This window comes from Lycorma delicatula, chromosome 1 (assembly GCF_047948215.1).
Source record: "Lycorma delicatula isolate Av1 chromosome 1, ASM4794821v1, whole genome shotgun sequence".
NCBI lineage: Eukaryota > Metazoa > Arthropoda > Insecta > Hemiptera > Fulgoridae > Lycorma > Lycorma delicatula.
Window position 1 is genome coordinate 23,944,162 of NC_134455.1, and position 21,883 is coordinate 23,966,044.

Below are 21,883 nucleotides of genomic sequence, written 5' to 3' on the forward strand. Positions count from 1 at the left end.
AAACTATTTCAAAGTATTCAAAATTACGACATGAAGTTAATAAATAATGCAAATAAAAACAAAACATATTTAATTTTAATGTTCTTTATTAAAAAAAAAAAATATATAAAGAAATTACACTATATCTAAAATAATTTTTATATATAAAATTACCTTTCATGTTTATGAAACATGTAATTTCTAATTGTAAACAAAATATTTTTATTGTGAATAAAGAGGAATATGTGCAAAATATAATTTATATCATGAAAAAAAAGAAAAATGGCACAATTCAGTTTTTATTACTCTAATTACTATATTACCAGTATAAAATGTGTGGTATATTTAGACAATATAAATTTTATTTCTCCTTATATACAATATATATTTACATTTATTTTTATTTTCAAGTAGAAAAGCATACAAATATATCTATATAATAGATTTAATATATAAAAGAATATATAAGTATGTATATATACAACTCACTAATACATGCACACATTTAAAAACACTCACTCTCACAAAACTTGTGGTGCACTCAACACAAAAACATAGTAAATACATAATGAATCAGAGCTGGACTAAAGTAGTAAATACATTAATCTTATTTGCTCATCCATTCATTCATTTTGATAAAATCGTAATTATAAGAATGAACTATTTCAGTTTCAGTTTACTTTTAGCACCTACTTTCACATGTATCTAAATTAATAATTTTTTATTTATTTATAAAGCTAGTAATATGTTTTTTTTTTTTTTTTTTTTTTTTGAAAAATACAAACTACAGTGATATCTTCTGGCAGAAAGATTTAAAAATCATTACTTCTAATGTCTTACCAATTCATTAATTTAATTTACCTATATTTATCGTGTCAATCATTTTTATGTATAATCATGTTTACCTATATCATTATGTAAACAATTCCTTTTTTTCTAACATATTACTTTAGAAAAGAAGTTTCTGATGAATATGCTATAACTATCATTAATTTCGTCAGTTATAAGTTTAGCTAAATAAAATCTTATTGAAGCAGACTCGTATATTAATGTATCAGTAAAGAGAATAATTTCAATTTTATAAAGAAATGAAAATTTTAAAACAAACTTTCAGTATAATCTTTCAGAAAAATCGTATGTTTTCAGAATTGTGAAATATGTTTACAGAACTGTGATAGAAGCTTCTTTAGAGTTCAATAAAGAATTTATGCTATCAAATAAACTGTATCATAGCTCTGAAAAGATTTTCTGGATGGATATTTCCAAGAAGAGTTGTTTTTAAATTTATTTTTTGTAAAAGTTCAATTTTGTACTGTCATAAATTATCTAAAAGATTTCTGCAGTATTTTTATTTAAATTAAACGAAATATACTTTATTTAATATAAAATAATTTGTAATTTTAACTTATAAATGTTTGCTAGAAATTATATAAGTAGTTCTTTGCTTTTAAACAAGTCTGATATGGTAACTTTTATTCATTTACTTTGGTTATTACATAAATGTTTTTGCTAGCACTATCTATAGAAAGAGAGCAATTCTGGAAAATATTAAATCTTGCAAATCATATTTCTATTTGTTGTTATAATGACGTGTAAGTTCATGATGAAGTTTTTTGTTGTTGAAGTTGTATATTTTTCAGTACATATGGTAACAATAGAATCTTTTTGCTTTATCTTATTTAATCTGTTAGTTCCTTTTTTCATAATTTATTATTTCTTACAAAGATTGAGCTCTGATTAATACACAGGTTTGTTGCATTCAATTACAGTTGGTTCTAGGATTAGTTTTTTAAAAATGGATTCCTTTGAAGTTTGAACCATAGTGATACAGTAGTCAAACATGATGCAGCCATAATTCCAAGAAGAACTGTGAACATGGTAATAAATACTCCAGTTGACAAGCACACTGAATCTGAGGTCTGTTCAGCCACTGCAAATGTAAATAAAACATTAGTGATAATCAATAATTAAAATAAACCTCTATAGCAATTGCAGACGATAAACAGTACTTAATAAGTAATAATAACTTACCAATATAAAAATGATCTCTGAAAAATAAAAAAATGACATTTGATGAATAATAAACCTATTCTTGTTGATCAGCAGAATAACACTGAATGAAGTTTCTATATTGCAGGTTAATTACAAATTGTTGGGATTGTTTTTTGGTTAACAACCTTAGCAGTTAAATATCAATTAAAGACACAGGACAGCTGTATTTAGATAATTCCCTTATAAAGTAGGCCTAAATCACAATTAAGTCAGTATTACCAGATCTACTTTGGTAGTGAATAAATCATTTAAGTTATTAGTCAACCAGATATTACTGTGATTTATTAATCATTTATGTAAAATTATAATATTTTAAAAATGAAAGTAAGAAATTCTACTAAGCTTCGAGTACATATAGATGTGACTTCATTGGGAGCTACCGGGAGTCAGGTCCCGATGAAGAAACATACAGGGCTGGCTCCCAACTATGACAGCTGTGGTGAAGGCGGCGGGTCAGATATATACGAACCTCCTTCGCACAGTGAAGAAAACCATGTTGCCGGGTGAGGCAAGTATTCTTTCAGCACAAAGGGGTTAGAGAGAGGACCTCCATATAAGAATTAAGGACACTGGGGCCACAGCCGAGAAGTTACACCAACAAATCATGAATAAAGTGAAGGGTACCACTTATGGCTGGTAGGGGCGTTCAGTGAATCCATTTATTGATAAAGGACATTGATACCCTTACCTCTGAGGAGGAACTTGTGCGGGACATCCGTAAGAAAACTGGGGACTCAGTCACAATAGATGTCCTCTCCTTAACAAAAAATAGATTTTCCAAGTTAAATTTTTTTTTTCTTAGTATTAACTTAATTTTAGTTTTGTTTTTAATAGTCTAGGTGGCAAAAATTTATTTCATGATTTTAGAGACATGTCTCTATGATTACTTTGTACAGTAACATGCTGTAATTATTACAACAGAGAAACAAAAATTTATATTATTATTACACCTGTTATTCTGAAATTCCAGAAAGCAATTGCTTGTTATTATACAGCTTAATTTTTAACTTTTACTAAAGTTGGGAATCAACTATCATAAATTTTAAGGGGATAAGCATATTACTTATATTTTTCAACTTACTTGATCCAACATTGATCACAACAGGTGTGTTGCTGGTTGATGACTGTTCAATGTCTTCAGGTAAATATACTCGAAGTCTACCTCCTAATGTTACAGGATCAGCAATTAAAGAACTATTCAATATATCTCTTCTTCTTCTTTTACCTGGCTCTAGTTTCTGAAATATAATTGAAGCTCAATGAATTATTAATAATTATCATTCAGTAATGTTAGAAAAATGTAATTTTCAGATCAAATATTTCACTGACTTAAAAGTTAATTTGAATTTTTATTACTATAATATAGAAATTGCTTATTACGAGAAATTTATGTACTAAATTAAATAACAAAACATTTAATAAACATTTCATTATTAAAACATTCTTGTTGTAAATTAAATATATATTAAAATTTTGATAAAAATTTTTTGGAAAAGATTACCAAAAATATTTCATTTGCTGCCAGTCATAAATTTAATAGAAATTTTGTGCTGCATTAAACATTTTTACATTATTTTTTGTTACAATTACTTATATATTCATAATCCAATCTATATTTGATATACTTGTACCAATACATAAACTGAATTTGTAAGACATATATATTTTATTATTATTGTTAATTTGTTATTACCTGATTAGGATTCGGGCAAGGTTGGCAATCAGTTTTGCATAATTCCACATTGCATTCAATAGTTAGATCCATTACATCTGGGAACTTAAATGCCTGAAAAAAAATGTAATACAATTAATTTAACAATGAATATGATGCAGTTTTAATGTATATTTCAAATGGTTTTTTGATATTTGAAATATAATACATTAAAAGAAAACATATAAAATTAATCTGACTCTTATCAAATAAATGGTAGTGAAACAGTGTTATATTTTTTTGTCATTTTATGTTATCCCATTTTTTACAATTCCAGATTCTTTATAAGAAAACTTAAATTATAACGATTGTAAGTTTAATCACAAATCATAACCAGTCCTTTTATGTTTGCTTTACAGTGAAGTTTAATAAGCTATTAAACCAAAGAAGAAATTCATTTAAAAAATGACAAATGTAAAAGTTTAGGTGTAATTGTTTTAATTGTGTCATTTTTAATATATGTTTTTAAAATCTAACTTCTGTATGCATTATGCTTACTCCTTAAATTTTTAAGTACATTTTTTTTTCAATTCAAGTGTATTTAATTTTTTTCAACCTATTTGTCTAAACCAGTATTGAAGTTACCTCCCCTTTTCTTGACATACTTAATCAGATTTATCTTCTCTTATCATGTAAAATAAGATAAATTTATCTTCCCTATTTAAATGATTTTTATATTCAGTCCTCAAACTCTATGCCAGCTGTTCACTAATAGTGATGAAACTAAAGTTAAACAAAAGATTAGATATGCTGACAATTTTTATGTCAGCTTTATTTTTTTTTAGATATTTTCAATATAATAATAATAATAATTCTATAAACAAAATGAAATGCACAAAAGGGATGCATAAATAAATTTAGCACATTATCTAAATTTTTTAAATAATGTCAAAGTCAAAACCAGTAATAATTTACCAATATTTAAACATAAAACTCTACTGATTGTTCCTTATAAACTACTAAAATACTCAATTGCCATGATTTTACTAATTAAGATTTTAAAAGAGGAGAAATCATTTTTAATGAAAACACTAAAATGTATTCCAGCATTTGAACAGTAAGTTTCCCTTCTTAGCAATGTTCATCTAAAACCATTTATTATTTAAATTATGATTCTGTTTCTACCTAAAAGATACATTTTTGATAGCATTTATAAAACTTTGATAGATAAATAACAGTATCACACACTGAAGAGGTTGTGACGATAACCTGGTAATCTATGAATCAAGGCGCTCATAGATTTATGAAAGTATCTATCCAAAACAAAATACTGAGCCAACATTCTGTAAAAATTTATTATAAGTGACAAGTAGACAAATTTATGATATATTTTATTTCATAAAATATGAAATAAGAATCCTATGGTTAAGGAATATGTATATATTACAAATCATAAAAATCTGATGTGGACACCACAAGACTTCCTTGCATACCTATTAAATTATATATACACATTTTTTTTTTTAAGTGAAAAGTACATAAAATTCTATTTCATTAATGACTTCTGATATTTTTTTCATTTTTTTTTTTTTTTTTATTGTTATTATTGAATTATTATTTATCATAAAGATTAGTTTACAGTCAGATGTTAACAATTAATTATTAATAAATCAATATATTTAAATTAAAAAAAGCAGATGAAGTAGGATTTGAATCGATGTGCCTTCCTCTTGTAAGATCCAAATATTTCATTAATTAAAATTTTATTTGGCTATAACTCTGGAACCAATGAAAATAAGTAGCAGTTATGATGTTGTTGAAATTGACTCAATGAGGGCTTATTACTGCAGTTAAGAAAAAGTTCAAAATCCAATTTTTTTGGATTTTTGGACTTTTTGACTTTTGGATTTTGGATACATACAGATGTCACATCAAACTAGTCAAAATGGATTCAGGAATCGTCAAAATGGATACTTCTGTTGAAATCTGAACACTGAAATTTTTCGCGATCACAGTACTTCCTTTACTTCATACAAGGAAGAAAGAGATTAATTTTTTAATCTCTCTTAATGATTATTTCAGTAAAGTAATATGTGTGTGTGTGTGTGTGTGTGTGTGTCACCATTTTTAAAAGGTAAAAATATCTAAACAACTAATTGAAAAAGCAGATTTGAATTAATATAAATCGTGCAGATGAAAAGAATTAACCACTATAAAAATTATTTTCACAAATACATAACACATTTTAAACAAAGTATATGCTAGTGAATTATTTACTCTAAGCATTAATTTAAATAAACGTCAATGACAATATTACTGTTATTATGTACATGGTAATAATAATTATTATAATTATGGTGATGTATATATTTCATTGTTCGAAAATAATATCTAGTACAATTTTTAATTTACCTGGAAAAATGCATAAGCAATTGTGCTACCAGTTTCAGGGTTACGACTTGTCTGGAAAGCACCAATCAATTTTGGTTTAAGTACACAACCCAGATCATCTGTTAATTTAACAATATTACCAGAACTAGGATCATTATCTCTAGCAATACATTCTCGAACAAGAACATTGAATGCTGGATCACCATCTACAGTAACCACAAGCGTCATCGGTTCTCCTATTTTAATAAGCCCATTTGCATTTGGTGCAAATGGTCCTTTTCCAATCTAAAACATAAAATTCATATTATGATATTAATTTATTAAAATAACTATGCACCTTAGTGTTTAGAAGAAAATTTGTTTATTATTAATCAGTTAATTTTATTAAATATTATATTGTTATTATTACGTTTTAAATTACTATGTTAGGTGTTCAATTAAAGTAATTAAATACATCTATTGTTGGTAGCTGTCACCTGTTAACATAGAAAAGAAATTTTATTTTATCTTTTATTTTTTCACTTATTTATAATTTTATGTTTCCTGAATCAACAACTATTGTGTCTTGAAACAAGTGAAAGTCTTTATTTTTTGTGAAACTGTAATTTAGTCAGAGGCCAAGTAACAGTAGGTGATAACATGAAGCCATCCTCTCAAACCATAATTAGAATTTTAAATCAAAGTAGAGAGATGATGCAAAAACATAGCTACAGCTATGATAAAACAAATTATTAAAAACTTTACATTGAGTTATAAAAAGTATTATATTATTAGAATGAATAGTCAATGATAAATCACTGAGTAATGCTAACAGTAAGAAAAATGTTATTCATCAGGGATAGTATTATGTTTAGAACTTACTTATTTAAATTTTGTTTTTTACAATTTTATTATTTGTAAACTAGTATTTTATAAAAATTAATATTTTAGTGACATACAAGAAGTGAGTACTACTAAGAGAATAGTTATTGTCAAGTTCAGAATTTAGTTTAGATTTAATTAATTGAAAATTAAAATGGTTTGATGACAGAAAATATGCCAATAATACTATATTTTATTTTCCATTTCATCCTTCTACATCATGAATACTAGCTGGTTTAATAAAATAATTTTTCATTAAATAATTAAATTAAAATAATAACTATAATTTATACCTGAATGTCAAGTCTTGCAGTTGCTGTGTCACCACTGAATGTAACAACTTCCTGGTTTAACATATCAACACTAAGCGCCACACTAAGTGCTTTGTTTAAATTACCTTCCCAAAGGCATCTAACACTTCTTACACTATCCCAGACCTACAAGAAAATCAAATTTTGAAAATAAGTTGAAAAACTTGACAGTAAAAAATAACTACTGAATCAAACAATATTATATAATGTTTAAACAATCAGATAATTATTTCAAGTGAGATTCATGCTTTAACAACTTTTAATCAGCATAAATAAATGATTTTACTTACCTAACCAACACAATAAGCTACAATTACGAAAAATAGATATAGTAAATAACTTGTTAAATATATATTTTCCAAATATGTGCATTACAAATCTGTTCAATAAGCAACCCCCCTCAGCCCAATAAGATGAGGATGATGTATGGCATGTGTATTAGGTGTAGTCTTATACAGACTCAGGCTGACCATTCCTGAAACATGTGATTAATTGAGCCCTAACCACCAAAGTACACTGGTATCCACTGTCAAGTATTCAAATCCATACAAAAGCAACTAAGTTTATTAGGATTTGAACCTCAGAATATACAATATCAAAAATCAGCTATCAATCAATGGTTTGTAACGACAAGTTAATCACTAGACCAGCCCAGTGGACTAGTGTATAATTGTGAATAAAAAAATTCTGTAATTTATTTCATTGCAATAGTTTACTTTGCAAAATTACAAAAATATTCATGGAGAAAAAGTTCATAAAATACTTTCCTTTCTAAACAATCTGTAGGAAAATTATAAAATATATATCAAATAAATAGTTTTATGAGTATTGTATTAAAAATCTTAAATTGGAAATATTCTTCTATTAGATCTTTTTAAGAGTTTTGTTTACAATTTTCTTTAAGATGTGATTTTAAAATGAGTAGGAAACTGTTAGAATAAGGTTAAGTGGTACATTTGATCTATGATGTCTTTGTTCATTTAGTACATTACTTTTCCAAATTTACTATGTTTGCAGATTTTATATTATTCAAGTATGTTGTATTTGCTACTTTAATCTATCTACAAAATTTACATGTTGTGGTTAATCTACATAATAAAACAGAGTGAGTGATCCATAATCAACACCCAGCAAAAAATCTTGAAGATAAATTGATGAAAATTTGTATACATATTCTTGATATGGTGTAAGTTTACAATAGGAAAGGATTTTTTAAAATTATTATTAGAATGGAGTAACAATAAAGTTTACTATTTTTTTATATTCTTGGTAATGAATGGAGACACCAACTTTTTTTTATGTGTGTAATCTTCGTGTGAATATCTAAACACCAATTTCCAGATTTTTTAAAATTCCGAGTTTAAAGGTTAAAATGGATTCTTTGATTTTTTTTTAAACCCAGCTATTTTCTTAATTTCCTAAAATTTCTTATAATTTAATTTCTTAAATTTAATTTAATTACTTCTTTCTTATTTTCATAATTTCGGCTTATTTTCTTAGTTGACTTTAACAACTTGATTTTTGGTTTGTGTAATCTTGATGTGAATATTTAAAAACCAATTTATAGATTTTTTGAAATTTGATCTTGAAAGGGGTGAAGAAAGGTAAAATAATTTTTAACAATGATTGAAAATTTTCCCATTTTTGACTATACTAAATAAGATATTCAGTATATTTGTGCTTTTAAGTATTCTTCAGATAAATATCTACAACCATTTTCAAGTTTTTTTGAATTTTATTTTTTTAAGGGGTACTCTGGTGTACCCAAAGCGGTTCAACCAACACTTCCATCCCCACTTTTACTGTATCTGCAACATGAATGGCTGCACCTGTCTCCAGTTATTTGACTAAAACACATAAAATAAAAAAATTGGCCCCGATGGAAAATGCAAGTAACCATATAGCACGGGCAAAGCCATTACAAGGTTGTTAGTGTTTTTATAAATACACATTTCATAATGAAAAGTAACTATAAAATAAAAATTGTTAATATTATAAATGAAATTAAATTTAGTGTCAAAAATTGAGAAATTTTCACACTATTTTGTAAAAATGTCTTCATATATCATAAAAAAATAAAGGTGGAAAGATTTTTAGATTAGCTGAGTCTGAGATCATCTTCAATTTACATTATTATCTCTTTAATTAAAAAAAACAAAAGAATTTTTAATTTCTTGTTCATTTGTCATAAATTACAAATAACTATGCAGCAGCCACATAAAGATCCACTGAAGAAGATATATCACAGCAAAACATATTTATACATAATGAAAGTATTTATAGTACTTTATTATCAAAAAGTGTAGCAGCATGCCATTTTCTCAAATATATTTTTGGATCTTATCAATTATTTTTATATTTATTCATCTTTTATTTGTTGATAGACTATTTTCCGTAATTTTTTTTTTTGTGTAGCTTAATGAGATATTCATTGTAAATATTATATTAATAATTTCTATTGAAATAAAATGATCCAAAAAGTAGTTTACAAACTAGGAATAATTATCCAATTTGTTAAATACTAGGAAAAATTTCTAACTTATCTTGGCTAAAATTGTTTCAAAATCTCAAGGTTTGTCTGAAAACATGAAATTCACTAGACTCAGTCACTGATTAGAAGCTATTTATTTTTTTATTCCCTTCTTCCTTTTTTTTTTGTTAAAAGTTATTAAGACATAAATTAATTAGTAAGTTTTGATGAAACAACCAACAATGATCAAATGAATGAAATATGCCAAAAATCAAAAACCACCTAATGAATATATATGTTGAGACTCAGGTTTCATTTGCTCCTTTTTTATTAAAAGGAGGACTTAAAATTTTATTAATGGAGGACTTCTAAATTTTAAAATAAAAATTTTCATTTTTTTTTACTCTATAAATTCTCACTTTTTCATTACTCTTATTAATTGAATTGGTCTAATGCCTTATTTTTAGTCAGTCTTGTTCCATTTTTCAAAGACTCAACATATGTTTATTACAAACATGTAATTAATTAATACAATAATGTTATATACATATGAATTACAAGTTCAAAGATCAGAATAAAAGTAATTTATATTATAAACAAAATAAAGATTATTTATTGGAATGAACCAGCGAATAATAAAATATTTAGAATAATTAAACCTAATCAAGGTGGCATATTATTCGACAATACATATTGATTAAAAAGCACACACCTACACAAGATACAGCACAATAATATATTATTCCCGTGGAATAAATTCTCGCATACCTCAATAATGTATTTAATGTAAAAAGTGATATATAGACATCAAATAACATGTTGACTTACAGCACCTGATTACAGTAAAGTGTTGAAAATGTCCACCCTGCATTACAAGGCTGGTGTGAGCCCTCTTAACATTGTTGGATGCCACCTTGCACAGGAGCATATGGCTGATGGGCATAATCTCTTGGATTATCATCCCCCTTCAGGTCTTATACAATGTGTGGATTCTGTGAGTACATACAAACTTTTAAATAAGTTCAGAAAGAAAAATCCTCTTGATATAAATCAGGTGGCTGGTGGGAGGGGACTGTCACAAAACTTTTGAAAATCAGGTGGTCAGAAAATATTTTTTTGAGAAACCCCATAGTGCCATAGGATGTGTGACGTAGTGCTCTGTTTTGTTGCAAGTGACGATAATGTTTATCTGTATTCAGAAGTGCATAAATTGTATGATTATGTCCTGTTGAGGATTATGAATCTTAACTGACTGTTAAGGTTCATGTCAAAAAGTAGGGATCCTATTTTCACACAAACAAAAAATTTATCATCATGTAATCATATACATCTCCTCAAATTTCAATGAATGTAACAGCATTTCATCTAAGAGATGAGGATTTTCAATCTACCAAAATCTGTTGCTCTGTCTGATGACATATCAACTAAACTGGAAGTATGCTTTGGCACTTAAAAACAATAAAGAGGCCGATTCTATGATGTCTCAAAAAAATAATCTGCCAACTAGAGTATGCAATTTGTTTGAGTCATTGATTCTTTCATTTCCTGAACATATGGTAAGCAAAGAGACATAATTTCTTTCTTGCCTTCGGTGCACTCCCATTAGATATTTGCATTTACAATTCCAGTTCATTCAAACTTTTTGTTGAGGACCCTTTTAATAGTACCACAACTTTGACTAGTTTTGCATCCACTAACTCTTGAGAATTCCTTGCCTTCTTATCATCAACAGATCTGGTCTCTTGGAAATGCCTGACAATTCTCATAATTTTCAAGTTGTTGAGCATAGGCATATCAAAATACTTATAATAAAATTATTCCTTCACATGCGTGACTATTTTTGAAAATATACTTCCACAATAAAAAATAAGTAAAGTGCTGCAAAAAAGCACAGCACTGACATTTTTTAATGCAAGTAACAAACTTATAAAAAAACACAACTTTTTTTTAAGGCAGATCTGTGATTTAACCAACAAGTGTGTATGTTACCTACCTTGAGGAACACTGTGATGCCATTTTCTGGGACATTCCCAAACTACACTAACCTGCACCAAACTATGTGATAAAATGATTACCCTTTATAATGTATTATAATAGTAATATTATAATTATTATTATTATAAGGTTAATACTACATTGTTAATCAACAATAATTAAAAGTTATTTCTTCTTTTCCTGTACAAGGACCAAACTTGTATAGGAAGCCAAACTCCTGATTTCATTCTCCATGAAACCAACAGTTTGGTTTGATTGAGAAGTATAAAAATAAAGTTAGATTTCATACAATAAATAACCTAAATAATAAATTACTGTGTTTAGTGTGACTTGAGTAGTTGGACTTTTAATGATCACTAAATTAAAAATTGTTTAATTTACAAATATAAATAGTTATCACCAATTCCAAAAAAAAATACCTGCATACCTTAAAATTTTATTCTGGAGTTTATGGTTTTTGATACAAATATCAGTCTTTTAAGATCAAATCCTTAGCAAATCAACCCAAAAAGTATATATTTATAAATACATTAGTAAAAATGTCATTTCAATCCCACTATCCAATATTTATGAATCCAATTTGTCATTTTTTCTACACATATGCAATCCATTTTACAAGATCCTAGTAGTCTAAGGGATCTTTCTATCTTATAGAAATTTGCCTGACTGAGAAAATCTGAGCAACATAATTAATGAGTGTGCATAAAATTATTATCTGTATATATCCAACAGAATGATATTTACACAAATAAATAAATACATATATATTTGTATTTTGTATTTGTGTAAATACTATTTGGTAGTATAACATACCAGTAACTCTAAACATAATTTATCTTTGTAAATAATAATTATCAATATACACGTAATTGCTTCTTTAAAGTTTTTATTTATGTAATCTAGTTTTCAGATTTCCTAAGGCTAAATCAATTTAAATTATCTCTGAAGAAATGGAATCAGTGATAATTTTTTTTTAGCAAATTAGCTTATGCTTCATTTTATTAGTTAGGATATGTAAAATAAAATTGAATTACCTCTTGAATTCCTGGTTCATTCTGTAGAACAAGAACATTTTCTAAATATGCCTGTTTTCCTTCACTAAATCCATCAATGAATTGAGTTCCACAAGAATTAAGCATTACAGTAAATATATACTTTGTCTGTGCAGAGTTAGGAGCAACATAACGACATTCTGGTGATGCGTAGTAACCCTTAAAAATTATTGTAGTTACTTTAGTGTTAGCATTCAAACATTTTCTCATGTATTATCAAAAACAAGTAATATAAATTTAAATGATATTTTACCCAGCAAATAAAGCCATTTTACCTGATCACATAGTAGCAGAAGTTAGCTCACTACTATCTTCAAAAATGTTTAGTAAAGAATAAATTAAAACCAACTGCGGTAAATTAAAAAACGTTGTTATGTATAGAATCCACATCCTAAATGCCATTCATCTCATGGAAGAGTGTACTTCTAAACCATATCTCAGTTGAGATCTTCCAAGGTAAAATGGAATTTAAGCAGCACCTCTGATCTGTATCCCAGCTATCAATAAGAACATTTAATACAGCAAAACTTTATTGGCATAAAATTTTGAGTTCTCTTAAATATTTACCCATCTCATCCATTCATCAAATAAAACATTTTTAATTTTACTTTAACATGATGAGAATTCTTTGTTAATAATAAAACAATACACTCTAATTGTAAATGAGAAATCAAACATCTGTTGTAATAGAGATTGAAAATCTAAAGCAAAAAATTTTCAAATTGTAATAATGCTACTTATTTAAAAAAAAAATAAACAGTCACCAGTTGCCATATTATGGCATAGAAATTGCAAAGTTATTGACATATAGTAAATACACTATATGGAGTTTTATTTATTACTTTATCAAATAATGTAACATCTAACATGAGTGTGTAACATTCAACTCTGAAACCATATCAAAAGAGATAAAAGGTCTCACTCTAAACAAAACCACATGGGGATGTAAAATATCATCACTTACATTCAAATAAATAATTAAAAAAAGTTGCATAAAAATACAGAAATAAAAATTATTCAAGGGCAATATGAAACATTTCCACTAATCTTGGCTAATTATTATTAAATGTACTAATTTATATTATCGTGTAATAACAGAAATTATTTTCAGTAAAATACACTTTAAGTAAACTCTTTTGGACACATAAGAATGGGCAAATTTTAACCACAAAACGGTACTTTATTTTACTATTAATTCAATAAGAACAGAAAATAAATTTGTATTTTAGATACCATAACCAGAAATGTTCTGGACAATCTGACTTGAAATTTAAGTCTTTCTCTAACTGCCAAGCCATTATCAAGATTACAAGCATCTCTTGATAAGCTTACTATGAAAAGTGATGAATGAAAGTGCTTCCTATTGTTATTTTAATGAGTCAAACATAGTGGCATGTTAAGCCACCAAAATGTAAGAGAGAGGGACTGATAGCAAACAAAGCACAGCTTTACCAAAGCTAACAAAGTGATTAAATGTAATGACTAACATCATTACTACTGATGAAAGCAACTCTGACTATGCCTCCTGTACCAAAGATACTTTAAATTTATCATACTCATAAGAAAGACTGAGAAAGGTACCATAAAAAAAAATTAATATACTTCTTGAGGGCAATATATTATATTACTTTCCCAAGGTATTACATTGTTTCTATCTAATTGGAGAACTAATAAATGGAAACTTTTTTTTATATGTAACATAATAATGATAGTGTATACAGATATATATATATATATATATATATATATATATAAGCAAACACAGAAATGATAATATATCACGACAACTTTTAGTTGGTATGCAAAAATGTTCTGTTACTTACTACACAAAAATTTATAAGAATGAAAATTATTTTGTAACTAAGTTATAAAATTAATATAAATATGTTACTTAGTAATTGTAATTGTAACTCAGTTCTTGAAATAAACTCACTTCAGAAACTAAAAATCAAAGTATTTTAATGTATTACCTTTGAGTATATGACTCCATCAAATTGTCGATTAAATTCAATATCAATTGTCATACGATCCTTGCTGCACTGAACATTAATAGCATGTATATGTGGAGGATGTAACGTATCAGTATCTATCTCATTACCAGAGAAAGTTTCATCACCCGGTGAAGTTGCTGTTGAAGAAGGAGAGGGAGATGGATAAATACCTGACGAAGTTGGTCCAGGGCTAAAATAATCTGGTGATGATGGGAAACCTTGAGAGGATGGGAATCCTTGAGAAGATGGGAATCCTGGAGCAGTTGGTACATCAGGTGCTGTAGGAGATTGACTGGAAACAACTGGAGAAATAGGACTGCTAGGAATTCCTATAAAATAAAATACAAAATCATTAAATTGGAATTCATATTTCACAATATTGAAAATTAACATTTTGTAGTAAAAAGTAATTAATAATTCTCACCCAAGAAGCATAAAGAAAAACTAAAAATATAATTACAAGTATAAAATGAATCATTTTAAACTGCAGTTAAAATATGATATTTTACTAAATTAGTGGAGAAGTAAATTTAAATTTACTATGTGGCTATTAATATCACAGGATATATCAAATAATATTTTATATTCGATAATGAAATGTTTCAGAACTACTGTTCATGTTATTTTTTTCCACCAGAATATGTGTCCTCACAAAAAGTACTAAAAATTACCCTTATGTCAAAAACATAATGTTACCCTTTTTCAAATCTTAAAGTTATCAATCCAGAAGCAAACTAAATCCATCAATCCAAATACAGTGATTAGGGAAAAATAATGGTTAATTTTAATAGCTCTTAATTAGACATTTCAAAAAGTTAAAAATAAACTGATTGAACCAGCTAAATTGCTAAAAACTGTTATGGATTGGGTCTCAGAATCCTGTTCATATACTTAAAACTTAACATACCAAACCTAAACTTTGTAGGGTTAATAGGGTTGTAGGGTTAATAAAGGTAGTTCAGTTTTCTTAAAACTATTCACTTCATATAATAAGATGCTCTCCTCATGTGGAAGAGTATTTGTAAAGAAATCTGTAGACAGAATTGTCAATAGTCAATTGTAAATAGCAATTGTCAATTGTTTTATAATTCCGCTAGGATTATCATAATGATTTGAGTGTTATATTTTGCTCTTTTGTCACTCTAATATTTGCTGTTGACACATTTTGGATTACCTCCATTCTCAAAGCTAGTTTTATTACTCAATTTTGAGAATGGAGGTCTGAAATGCATCAACAAAAATGTTAGAGAGAGAATGTTAGGAAGGGTAGAAAATAACAGTGAAATCAATTCTCTAGCAGACTTAAGACATTCTTATTAAGTAACCTCATATAAAATTTTTTTTTAAGAAAATGTAAGTGCTTACTTGTTCATCCTTATATTTAGTAGTATGTGTGAAAGAAATTTATCCAAATAATTAATTTATATACAAACAAAAGGAATATTTTTTTTTTTAATAAGCTACCTGTATTGTTAAATATAGATTACCAAAAACTTTCATTGAACTTAAAAAAAATCTAATTAAAAACCAATATTCATGTGAAGGAATGCTGACTTTAAATTCATGACAGATTAAAAAGCAATGAACTAATTTAATCTACAAACCTCCTTAAAATGTAATCAAACAGGATTTTTATGTAAAGATATATTAATTTTTTTGATAACATTATTTTTAAATTATTACTTGTTATTTTTACCAATGTACACATTTGACCAGATCATTCTAGGAGACTAGACCATATAATATCTCTTTCTACTATAGTCATTTTCTCAACAGTAAGGTACTCTGAATTATTTTTTTCAGACTGGCTACAGATTAGGACACTTGATAGAAGCATTATTTAAAAATTAAACTGATCTGGTTGCAGAAATCATATTTTATGTATACTGTTGATTAGGTACCATTTATTGGCATGAATATACTGTACAGAAAATGATCACTTTTCATAATTTCAAACAAATTCATTAAATATAATGTTATAAAATTATTACTACTTTATAAATAGTTTATAAAAACTGTTAAAATATGTTTTAGTTTTCTTAAAAATGAATGATTCATTAATTCAAGAATCAAAGTATTTCAGATGTTACGGTAAAATATACATTTCAGATACTACTTTTTATGCTTATGCTGCTTAAAATTTCAGTATAATTAATTTCTATTAATCTTTAATCTGGTTGTGAGTAGATTAGATCAGCTGCTTTTAAACTTTCAATCTAGATTTAAAAGCAACTAATGAATGACTAGACTAATATTAAAAAGATTATTAATTTCAGAGATTAATAATATTTGTTGCAGATAGACAATTATGTTTGCAGATTTTAAATAATCGATAAATTAATACTACATTTACATTTAAGGAACCTAGGAATATATGCCTTAATTGGTTCAGTATGATTAACCATAAAATAATTTCATAATTAGTCATTATTACACAGAAAAAAAACAGTATTCTAACATAATAAGAACGCATAATACTTTGTGGTATTGATGACTGATAACCTGTTGAAGACTGATATGAAGGTGGCTCAAATGTTGATGGTTGGTATGTTGATTGAGGTGGCTGATAGGTCGAAGACTGCACTGGTGGTTGAAAGCTGGATGGTTGTTCATAACCTGGTGAAGGTTGATATGTAGTTGATGGCTGATATGTAGATGATGGTCTTTGTGGAATGTTAAATTGTGGATTTGGTGCCTCCTGATATGGATATCCCTTTACACTGATATCAACACCTCCAGATGCTGCTGAAATGGAAGGCTGTTGTGGAGGAACAGGAGAACTTGTTTGGAATGGTCGGGGTCTTTGCGTTGTTGACACCCCAGGTAACGATGGAAGATACTGTCGTGAAGGCAGCTGCTGTCTTGCTGATGAGAACAAACAGAATGGTATTCATAAACTCAAAGAATAAAAATATATTTTTTTAAATAGCAAATTAATATACAGAAAATATCACAAAGTTCTCTTGGGACTTTTATAACCCATTCTACTCATGTAAGTAATGGAAAAAGTTCATATAAATACATATATATATTAAAATGCATAATTTGCTAGTTACAGCCAATGAAAGGTTAAGCACAGACTTCGGCTACCGAAGGTCGTAAATAAAGGTCTTAAATGAGGTCATATTGAAATTTTTAAGACAGTAATTAAGGGACAAAATTGATTTCTTATAGCTTTTGACCTGAAAATTGAATAAAGTAGGTCCCAGAAAAGTACTGATAGTTTTTGAAAAATCTGTTGTGAAAACCAATAAATTGGGATAAAAATCCCTGTTTTTTATTTGACATACAATAACTTTGTTAAATGGAAAATAAACATATAAAAATTTTAAATAAAGCTTGTAGAGAATTTATTTCTGAACAATATGGCGTAAGATAAGTTGAATAACAGAAAAGTTAGAAAAATTTGAATTCTATTTAGAAACAGTATATTACTAAATTTGCCAGAAAAGTACTTGTTTAATGTTGAATAAACAAATATTTTTATATATATATATATTCTATGTAGTTTATATGGAATTTTCCATTATTTTCACTAGTAGAATAGGTTATAAAAGTCCTGGAGAACTTCGTGATACACTCTGTATACAATTTTTTATCAATAATCAAGTTTTCAGAAGTATAATTATAGGAAATAATGGAGCAAAGACCAAAATGAACTTGAATATAGAACTTTTAATATTACTGCATTAAATCTCTTTTCAAAATATAGTAATTTAGTGGTAACTTAATTACTTTTCTGCTGTTCCTTATGATGATGTAACACAATCCTATTTTAACTTAGATTACATTTATTCTCTTCATATGTAAATATTTTATAATAAACTGAGTAGCTATGAACGAGTTCAATGAAACATTTCAGAACCTTTTTTTGTAGAATCTATTGCAAGGGGGAAAAATATCTCTTTAAGGGGTTTACGATGACCCTTGCTCATCTGTAATTTTTTAAATTGCAAAAATTTTCAAAATATGAATACAGTTTGTTATATTTATATTAAAACTATTGATCAGACTTCAAAAATTGCTCCAATTAAACAAATACCTTTAAAAATCTATGCTATTTCATCATCCATCTTCTATTAAAACATTTTTGCTATTACAAAGATTTTGCAATATTTCTCAGTAGCCAATTTTTTTCTAAGAAACAAATTAAGGTTCACTAGTCGATAAAAATATAGCATTAAAATGCTTTTATTATATTTTGTAGCATTTTAAGAACATATTCAAAAGAGTGGCAAACAAATAAATAAAACAACTGCATCATTTCATCCCTTCACAAGCCCATCTATCATTCTAATTGGTAATATTCTCTTGTGAATTTTTAAGTCTATACACTTACTGAAGATAAGCAGTATGTTATGTATGTTTATTGTTATTAAAAACTACTGCAACCTGTACATAAAAAACAATCTTTTGTTGTATTTGTTAATGGGTTGATTTTGTTGCAATGTATCTGAATTGTAGTATTCAAATATGAGTTATGATTAGGGTGTTGTCTGATTCATTTTAGATTAATTTTATATTGTGTGTATAAATATATATATATATATATATATATATATATATATATATATATATATATATATTCTTTTTTTTAAATTAGTATAAACATTTGAAATTTCTTTTTGAAACATAATTTTTTAAGTCTTTAAGTCATTTATCTTTTCAAATATTTGCTATGTGTTGAAAAGTTACATATAAACTATAAGTTATCATAAGTATATTGATTTTAAGTATTCATGAAACTGAATGATACTTTTTGGCCTTACTTTTTTGTTAGTTTAAGAATCCAGAAAAGAGGGAGCCAGAAAATAAACAGGAAGGAATTTGAAGAGAAGTTTTTAAATATCCAGATAGATGTCTGGATTCATTAATTTCACTGTTGATACGACTAATAAATTTCCAAATCTTTGTTTTCTTAATTAAGAATCTAATTCTTTCACTTTTCAAATCAACTATAATTTAATACATATTTTGACAAAATTGGTAATGTGAATCATCAGAATTTTTGAAAAATAGAATGCAGAAGCTTTAGGTTGAAATATGGATAAATTTGCCCACATGTATTCTACTTTGTTATGTATAATGACACCAAGGCTTGATAACACCAGCAACCTGGTATCACATTACCTACAATAGCAGGTGCACTCATTTTTTAGCCACTAAATCACTCTCTGGTTTTTAACAGTCAATAATAACCAATTGCTAAGAAACAAATGGTTAAGATCATTTGTTTGAAATTGCTCTTTTCCACGTTTATGTAAGTTTCATGTTCATTTTGAAAGGTGAAGTTTTTGAAAGAAAAATGAAATAAATTAAATTAAAAAAAGTTGTGAAGGAGATGAAATCATAAATAATTCTATTTTTTTCATCAATACTGATGAAAAAAAATTTTTTCATCATTGTAAAATAGTTTGGTAATGGACATTTTCAGTGTTATTTATTTAGTTTTTTTTTTTTGTCTTCAGTCATTTGACTGGTTTGATGCAGCTCTCCAAGATTCCCTATCTAGTGCTAGTCGTTTCATTTCAGTATACCCTCTACATCCTACATCCCCAACAATTTGTTTTACATACTCCAAACGTGGCCTGCCTACACAATTTTTCCCTTCTACCTGTCCTTCCAATATTAAAGCGACTATTCCAGGATGCCTTAGTATGTGGCCTATAAGTCTGTCTCTTCTTTTAACTATATTTTTCCAAATGCTTCTTTCTTCATCTATTTGCCGCAATACCTCTTCATTTGTCACTTTATCCACCCATCTGATTTTTAACATTCTCCTATAGCACCACATTTCAAAAGCTTCTAATCTTTTATTCTCAGATACTCCGATTGTCCAAGTTTCACTTCCATATGATGCGACACTCCAAACATACACTTTCAAAAATCTTTTCCTGACATTTAAATTTATTTAGTAACAATACACTTCTTTTTTGGCTTGATATCACCACATAAGCTTGATGCTTGTGTGTGAGATATGGAAATGGAATTTTGTAGTGTGTGGAAATGCTATGCTCAGATTATTGTATATCTGAATTTATCTTGTGGAATAGTAATTATTTAAAGGTTTATTACTCTTTAAAAATATGGGCACTGATTCATATACTTTTCTGAATATTCTCTTATAATCTGACCTAACTTTCGTTTTTTTTGATAGTTGCTTAATGGTAATTTTTTTTTTTTTAATTTTAATTCATTTTGAACCAATCATAGCATAGCTTAAAGATTTTTCTCCACCCAGAATCTAATTTTCTCATGCTTAGAAAAAATAGCTTTTCTTGAAATTTAAAACTATTGTAACTACTCTAGATATAAAGTTATTTTTAAAATTTGTTGTTAAATAACAATTTATTTTTTTTAAATTGAAATTTAATACTAGAAATTAATATAAATAAAGTAATAATACTGACAAAGGACCTTCAAAAAAATTGTTTGAAATGAAAACACCATAAAGTTAAGTGTTTATATGCAATAAGTGAACAAACAGAATTTTATAGACTTAAAAAATATAAAAACAAATTTAATAATCACAATTCAAGATTTATTTACCGAGGCTTACTTTATAAATTTTATTACTGTATTGTGAACAAACTATTGACTACAAAAATTTTGATAATCAAATAACAAGAAAATCAGTTGTAATTTTATAGTTGAATAACAAGATATGCTAATTCTCTAATATTAAAGATTGATTTAACTTACAATAATTTTATCATAATTATGATTAAATAATCTTCCTGCAAAAATCTTCCTTAAATGATCTTCCTGCAAAAGTACTCTATGAAGTATTCATGCCAAAAATCAGCAAAGGTGGAAAATATTTTGAAGCTACATTTAATATTTTAATTATTTTTTTAATATTGATTGAATTATATTACATAACATTATAATATCACAGACTAATGGTGAATAACATAAATTAAATACAGTAAACGGCATAATTTATATTTACCTATCCTATTATTTTCAGTGTATTTTCCTTGAAGCCACTGCAATATATTATGCACAGTTTGATCCATGGTTGTTGATGTCTCCTGACCTTGACGAGATGTTCTACCAAGGCTTGAACCTGATTTATAGAAAAATATTATTATTATTATTAATAATGTTGATGATAAAAAAAATTTTTG

The 21,883-nt window shown here is 26.9% G+C and overlaps 1 protein-coding gene across 3 annotated transcripts in view; it reads right to left on the bottom strand.

Annotated features, from left to right (window-relative positions):
* Positions 1 to 305: 305 nt before the first annotated feature.
* The window catches only part of LOC142318056 (uncharacterized), a 111,599-nt gene continuing 90,021 nt past the window's right edge, over positions 306 to 21,883 (bottom strand). For 2 of the 3 annotated variants that reach the window (XM_075354580.1, XM_075354582.1), the window contains 9 exons: positions 21,706 to 21,822; positions 17,232 to 17,618; positions 14,733 to 15,082; positions 12,745 to 12,921; positions 7,228 to 7,371; positions 6,095 to 6,358; positions 3,725 to 3,817; positions 3,113 to 3,269; positions 306 to 1,909 (listed from right to left, as the gene is read on the bottom strand). In XM_075354580.1, coding sequence (XP_075210695.1) covers positions 1,761 to 1,909; positions 3,113 to 3,269; positions 3,725 to 3,817; positions 6,095 to 6,358; positions 7,228 to 7,371; positions 12,745 to 12,921; positions 14,733 to 15,082; positions 17,232 to 17,618; positions 21,706 to 21,822 — 1,838 coding nt within the window. In that variant the 3' untranslated portion in view covers positions 306 to 1,760. The remainder of the gene's footprint in view (positions 1,910 to 3,112; positions 3,270 to 3,724; positions 3,818 to 6,094; positions 6,359 to 7,227; positions 7,372 to 12,744; positions 12,922 to 14,732; positions 15,083 to 17,231; positions 17,619 to 21,705; positions 21,823 to 21,883) is intronic. The other variant, XM_075354581.1, reaches the window with a different exon arrangement.